Raw genomic sequence first — 7,500 nt, forward strand, 5'->3', positions numbered from 1 at the left:
CCGTCACTGCAGACTCAGCCCTGCAGGAGATAAACACCAACAGCACAGACCACAATGACCACATGATCAGATATGGAGATGCTTTAGATGCTCCTCAACAAACACTACGAGGAGAGGAGTATCTAGATCGGTGGATCCGTATAACCTGCACTTCTCCAGAGTTCCGAACGTTCCAGAGTGAGACCTTTTATAAAAACGAATAAAAGTGGCGCCAAAAACTGACGAACCTCTTAAATAATAAACTCAGACACACAAATAAAGTGGGGGCTGTGCAGAACCCTTTTCAGACAGGTTCTACATAGAACCATCTACAACACATTCTCCATCCATCTGAAATTTGTTGACGGTTCTTTAGTAGTTCTTTTGCACAATTAAAGGGTTCTCTGCATCATGAAAATGTTCTTCAAATCGATAGAGTATGTGTTGCGATGTCAAGCTTGTAACAACAGAAGAACCCTTTTGGGTGCTACACAGAAACCCTTTTCAAAAATGTTCTATATAGAACCATCTACAGAAGATTCGTGCACATTTTCCCAGAATCTGGGGAACGTTTTCATGACGAAAAGAGCACTTTAATCATGCAAGAGGTTCTTTGAGTGTTCACTTTCTTTACGAAAGAGCCTTGAAGAACCACCTTATATAAGTGTGAACATGAGCTGAAGGAACAGCACTGCCTTCACGTTAACCAGGTACGTCTGCAGTCAGACTCTCACACACAGTGTTCAGACCAACAAGATAACAAACCAAAGCTACATTTTCACAGAGAACCAGTACCTACAACACTCGCTCTGTGGTGTTAAAGCTTCATTTGCTCATATTTAAAATGAAGAGACTGGAATATAAACTCAGTTCTAAAGGTGTCAGACAGTAAACGGCGCCTTCGACGCGCTTTCAGCTGCTTTCATACATTTTCAAATGGACTTCATGAACAAATTTACATACATTTAATTTTGTCTGCGCGTAAAATTTCCACAAACACTATATTCCCAAAAGTTTTCACTCTCCCATCCAAATAATTGAATTCAGGTGTTCCAGTCACTTCCATGGCCACAGGTGTATAAAGCCGAGCCCCTAGGCCTGCAGACTGCTTCTACAGACATTAGTGAAAGAATGGGTCGCTCTCAGGAGCTCAGTGAAGTCCAGCGTGGTGCCGTGATCGGACGCCACCTGTGCAGCAAGTCCAGTCGTGAAATTCCCTCACTACTGAATATTCCACAGTCAGCTGTCAGTGGGATCATAAAGTGGAAGCGATTGGGAACGACAGCAACTCAGCCACGAAGTGGTCGGCCATGTAAAATGACAGAGCGGGGTCAGCAGATGCTGAGGCAGTTTGGTGTGGAAGAACTTGACTGGCCTGCACAGAGTCCTGACCTCAACCCCACAGAACACCTTTGGGATGAATTAGAGTGGAGACTGTGAGCCAGGCCTTCTCGTCCAACATCAGTGTCTGACCTCACAAATGCGCTTCTGGAAGAACGGTCAGAAATTCCCATAAACACTCCTAACCCTTGTGGAAAGCCTTCCCAGAAGAGTTGAAGCTGTTATAGCTGCAAAGGGTGAGCCAACATCATATTAAACCCTATGGAGTAAGAATGGGACGTCACTCAAGTTCATATGCGTGTGAAGCCAGACGAGCCAATACTTTTGGAAGTATAGTGCACGTTTTAATAAATGTATGTTAAAATATATTTGGTTAATATGGCAAAACATCTCAAGTACATGTTAGTGTTTGGAGTGTATTTCCGTATGAACTGCAGTGGGTTTGAGATGTATATTAAATATATAACACTTTTTTTCAGTATCTCTGGTTTAGCGCTTCCTCTGGTTTACATCTATCCTCCTTATTTAGATCCTGTGGGTGAGCTGTCGACAGCGCTGGCCAGAAACTCTTTGGCCAGCACGCCGCCTGCCCTCTCCAGAGCTCCTCCTCCTCCATTGTGAGTTCTAAACAGCCCGTCTGCGCTGCTAAGCAAACTTATTGTTACGGGGAGGAACGCGGTTGCCAGAGGATGTAATTTCGCGAGCGAGTCGTTTTTTTTGCATTCGCTCTCTCATTTAAGCCGTTGCAGCCGCCTCGTTTGCAAACATTGTTTTCTGGCCAGCGCGGCTTCCCACGGGCTATTGGACGAGCTTCATTTATCGAGCTTGGCCAAGCCCGAACTCATTGTTAGGGGAAATAAAAACGGTGCAATATGGCCTGAAGACCTGTTTGTGCTTTTATTATTTAACCTCTAGTTCCTCTTATGAAGAAGTCAGAGTCCTCCAATCTGTTAGCGTCCTGCACTGACCCGTATCTGTAAACAAATCTGTACAGCCGTTATGATTAAACTACTACAGCCTATTGTTCATTCTGAAGCACCAGAGTCTAATGAGCAGCTTCACGCCGAGCTGCGCTGTCTGGAAAGATGAGCTTCAAATGGGTTTAAAAGAACGTTATAAAACAGATCTGATTGGCTGAGCTGCATTCAAGGCCCACAATAGGTGCCCACCGAACACCTGACAACAACTGAATTATATGCTACTAAATGACCTTTACCTCTGAAGTAAGAACCCATTTAAACTGAGGGGCTGACAACTTATTTTCTTATCTAGAACCAGGCTGGTCAGCTAGCTAACAGCTACATGCTGAACAATTCCATCATTTACATCACAGGCTTGAATTAAAGCACTTACAGTATGATTCACTGCAAAACGGCAGAATAAAAGACCAAAGAATGCCACTTCAAATGTCTGTGTTTCAGTTAGAAGTCGCGTCAATCCCAGGCTGAGTCCCAAACGGCTCTGTACTCCCTAAATAGTGCGCTAAGAAAGTTCCAGCCTCTACAGCCAAACAGTGCCATCATTTATCGAGCGCGGGTGTGTTTGAGTCTCAAATGACTGCTTCTTAGCTGTATTTTGCTCTGGTGGGCTGCAGGATCCAGTATTTAAACTTCTACGTAGTGCACTATGTAGGGAGCAGGGAGCGGTTTGAGATTCAGCCCCAGTGTGAGAAGAGGGGGTTGCTGGATTTGTGCCAAATAAGACTTGTGTTGATCAAAAAGTCCTTATAAGCCAGGTAATCCACATACAGTGGTCCATGGTTGCTTGGCAAAGATACCGTACTCTAAAGGAACTGTGTTTCTTGGCATAACACCTGTTTATGTTGTACTATTTTCTGAAACACTGTATTTTATCCAGCCACTTGAGCCACTTGAGGCGGCGCACTGCAGTGATTTCATCACTGGGAAGGGGCTTTTACTCCACTTCGCATCACCCTTCCCTGTGGTAAAACCACAGTAATGTAGGGCTTTTCGTGGCCTACTGCTTTAACATGCACTGTAATGTGGACGGCTACTCGATTCGATTCTCTCTGGAAAAGAACAAAAAATTCAAAATGATTTAGCTGGAATTCTGTTCACTAGCTTGGGAACCGTTAGCAACACCACCTTTTTGCCCTGTGGTTCTCTACAGCACCAAAAAGAGTTTAACTACTGTTAAAAGCTCACATGGTAACAAATGGTAGAACCCTTTTTGGTGCTATATAGAACTCTTTTCAAATCTACAGCACATTCGCCATCAGTATGAAGAACCCTTTCATGCTGCAAACAACCCTTTTATCGTGCACAGTGTGCAGGTTAAGGCGGAATTGTTCTATATATCAAGGGTTCTACCATTGTTACATTATGAGCTTTTAACAATAGAAGAACTTTTTTCTGATGCTGTACAGAAGCCTCTTCAAAAAGGTTCTAAAATGTCACATTTTACATCCGTGGAGTGCTTGGGGTTCTATCTAGAGCCATTTTCTTTCCTAAAGAGCCCTTGAAGGACCATTTAAGAGTTGTAGGACACAGAACTTGCTGAGCCAAGTGTTGAGATGTAAAGGAAGGGAGAGCAAGTCAGAGCCTGGAGCTGGGGGAGGTTCACTGATGAATGCTTCTAAGTTTAGTCTCCCAGGTGTGTAAAACAGTCCAGAAAAATCCAGAAAATTGTAGGGTGACGTGTTTGGGCTACATGACCCTCTAAAAGAAAAAAAAAAAGGTAAGAACCCACAAACGTAGAAGTTTCTCGGTTAAAATTTACGACAACCATCATATTATCTCAGTTTAATATGGTTTCAGTGTGTTTTGGTCCTTTTCTTCATAACAAACATCAAAGTATCACTGGTAGTTTTCTGACGTCTCTGTAGGCGGGAAGCTAAATGTCCCGTTCCACCTTAAATGGTGCAGCAGTTATATTCTGGCACCTCAGGCATCAGAACTGCTGCTCCATTTAAGGTGGAACGGGAAAATTTGAAGAACAATCTGGAGAATCTCCGACTTCAGCTTCATATCACTGAAGAATTAGGGGGGGGTGATAATAAATAACTGCCCCCCCTCTTTGAAGCCGTATGATCCCTAAATGTAACTAAAGCCCAGCAGTGAGGAGCTGAACTTTCCCCTCCTCTGCTGTCCCTGCAGACGGGCAGGGTCGCCTACAGAGCGGCGCTAGAAGCTGTTAATGAAGTGATGCTCTTTTTTTAGAGGATCTCATTTCAGAGGAAGATCTCAATCATTAGAACTTGTAGCTCCGTTCCATGGGGCAACACTTGAAAACAAGGGGTAGGGGTAGAAATGAGAAATGGGACTGTGCCGTAAACTGGATACCATGTTATTGTGGGATTTCAGCTCCGCTAACAGAGCTAAACTCTGCGACTCAAATCATTTAAATGACTTTGAAATGTCAGGAAATACAGACTAAAGCTTTCTGGAGAAAACCTGACCGATCAAACAACAGAGATAATAAATGACATCAAACATCTTTTAAATATTAATAAAGCGCGTTTGAGGTATTTTTGGTAAGATGATTTCACTCTTTTGTGTGTGTAGGTGTGTGTGAGAGTGTAGGTGTGTGTGTGTGTGTAGGTGTGTGTGTGTGTGTGTAGGTGTGTGCGTGTGAGAGTGTAGGTGTGTGTGTGTAGGTGTGTGTGTGAGAGTGTAGGTGTGTGTGTGTGAGAGTGTAGGTGTGTGTGTGTGTGAGTGTGTGTGTGTGTGTGTGTGTGTGTCTGTGTGTGTGTGTCTGTGTGTGTGTGTCTGTGTGTGTGTGTGTGTGTGTGTGTGTGTGTGTGAGTGCATTAACCCAAACTGAATAAATTCAACAAATCCAGCAAACATGAGTAGCAGCGGATCACTAAACAGCCCAGAGCACAAGAACAAATTAAAGTGTTTATGTGTGACAGAGTCGTCAGGGACGGATTAAGCTGGTGCCTTTCAGATTCCTCATTAATTAAATGCCAATCAAACTCTTATAATTAGTGCACAAACACACACTCAGCGTATCCCATGACTCTGTGTTTTCTCAAATTTAAGCGTAGAAAGGATTGACATGTGAGTGTGATCTCTAATTATTATTGTTATTATTATTATTATTATTATTATTATTATATATATATGCAAGCACGTATATATTATAATACATCCCCTATACATGAGGGAGTGGTGTAAAGCACCTCCACTGGGCTCTGGAGCTGTGGAACCATACTGTGTGGAGTGAATCACGCTTCTCCATCTGTCAGTCTTATGGATTCTGGGATTGGAGAACGTTATCATGTCCCACATGATCATATGGGGCTGTTTTCCAGGGGTTGGTCTAGAACCCTTAATATGAAACTTCATAATTCAGCACCAAGACTTTCTGGACAGTTTTACAATTCCAACTTTGTGGAACAGTTAGGGGAAGAACCTTTTCTGTTCCAGCATGACTGAGCCCCAGTGTCCAAAGTAGTTCCATAAAGTCATGACTGGATGAGTTTGGAGTGGAAGAGCTTGACTGGCCCTCACAGAGCCCTGACCTCAAGCCCATCAAACACCTTGGGGATGAACTAGAATGGAGATTGTGAGCCAGACCCTCTCATCCAACATCAGTGTCTGACCTCACAGATGCTTTTATGGATGAATGACCAGAAGTTTACTCAGTTTCTCCACCATCCCCTGTGTTAGAGCTGCAAGGGGGGACCAGCTCCATACTAACGCTTATGGATTTAGAATGGGATTCATAAAAGCTCCTGTAAGTGTCCCAATGCTTTTGTCCATATAGTGAATGTAAACGTAAATAAACATTTATTTATTTCAAATTAAAATGCTTCACAATGAAAGGCGCATGTGGTAAGACCCACCTGTGTGAGTGGTGTTGGGCGTCGGGTGCTGCGCTGTAGAGACGAGGTCATTTCCCTCCTCCTGAGATTGTCCAGCTTTCCCGTTCTCAAACAGCTCCGTATCCAACCTGCGCAAACTCCACGGCAACCCAAGCAGATTGACTACTGCACAGAGAGAGAGAGAGAGAGAGAGAGAGAGAGAGAGAGAGAGAGAGAGAGAGAGAGAGACAGACAGACAAAGAGAGAGAGAGAGAGAGAGAGAGAGAGAGAGAGAGAGAGAGAGAGAGAGAGAGAGAGAGAGAGAGAGAGAATGAAGGAGGGAGAGAGACAAGACAAAGAAAGAAAAAGGGACGGACAGACAGAAAAAGAGAGAGAGAGGGAATGAAGGAGGAAGAGAGACAGAGACATAGAAAAAGGGACAGACAGAAAAAGAGAGAGAGAGAGAGAGAGGGAGAGAGGGGGAGAGAGAGAGAGACACACACAGAGAGGGAGAGGGAGAGAGAGACACAGAGAGAGAGAGCGAGAGATAGAGTGAGAGAGAGGGAGAGAGAGAGAGAGAGAGAGAGAGAGACACACAGAGAGGGAGAGGGAGAGAGAGAGGGAGAGAGAGACACACACAGAGAGGGAGAGGGAGAGAGAGCGAGAGAGAGAGAGAAAGAGAGAGAGCGACAGAGAGAGAAAGACACACACACAGAGAGGGAGAGGGAGAGAGGGAGAGCGAGAGAGCGAGAGAGAGACACACACACAGAGAGGGAGAGGGAGAGAGAGAGAGAGAGAGAGAGAGAGAGAGAGAGAGAGGGAGAGAGAGAGAGAAGACCCCTTTTTAAGACTGTATATATATATGATCTATTTTTTCTCTGTCTCCTGAATTTAAACAAGAAACAGTAAATTAATTAATTATGAAGCAAATTGGAAAACAGCTGCATCACCTTCATTACATTAACGAGTCTGAATTACAATAAATAATTCAAATCTGGTAGTTAAACGGAGACGCTCTGCAGGCGGAGCTCAGAGACGTGTGTGTGTGTGTGTGTGTGTGTATGTGTGTGTGTGTGTGTGTGTGTGTGTGTAACTTGCATATAAGTTAAAGTGGTCAGTGTGCAGCTTCTACAGCAGTGCAGATTTACTGTCCTCTGAAAAGAACAACACACAGACATTAAGGTCAAGTGAGTCCACCTCACAGTGAATGTGTCCAGATTGGGCTCAGTGTCAATATTCTGTGTGATCACCATTATTATCTAGCACTGCCTGAACACTCTTGGGCATGGAATTCTCCAGAGCTTCACAGGCTGCCACTGGAATCCTCTTCCACTCCTCCATGATGACGTCATGGAGCTGGTGAATGTTAGACACCTTGCCCTCCTCCTCCTTCCGCTTGATGAAGCCCCACA

At 44.2% G+C, this 7,500-nt stretch overlaps 1 protein-coding gene across 1 annotated transcript in view; it reads right to left on the reverse strand.

Annotated features, from left to right (window-relative positions):
- Positions 1-7,500, reverse strand: part of tenm1 (teneurin transmembrane protein 1) — a 225,681-nt gene that overhangs the window by 74,381 nt on the left and 143,800 nt on the right. Inside the window, exon 6 of the mRNA XM_037533313.1 lies at positions 6,131-6,274. Within this exon, the coding sequence (XP_037389210.1) occupies positions 6,131-6,274 (144 nt within the window). The remainder of the gene's footprint in view (positions 1-6,130; positions 6,275-7,500) is intronic.

The sequence above is a fragment of the Pygocentrus nattereri genome, chromosome 23 (genome assembly GCF_015220715.1).
Source record: "Pygocentrus nattereri isolate fPygNat1 chromosome 23, fPygNat1.pri, whole genome shotgun sequence".
Taxonomy (NCBI): domain Eukaryota; kingdom Metazoa; phylum Chordata; class Actinopteri; order Characiformes; family Serrasalmidae; genus Pygocentrus; species Pygocentrus nattereri.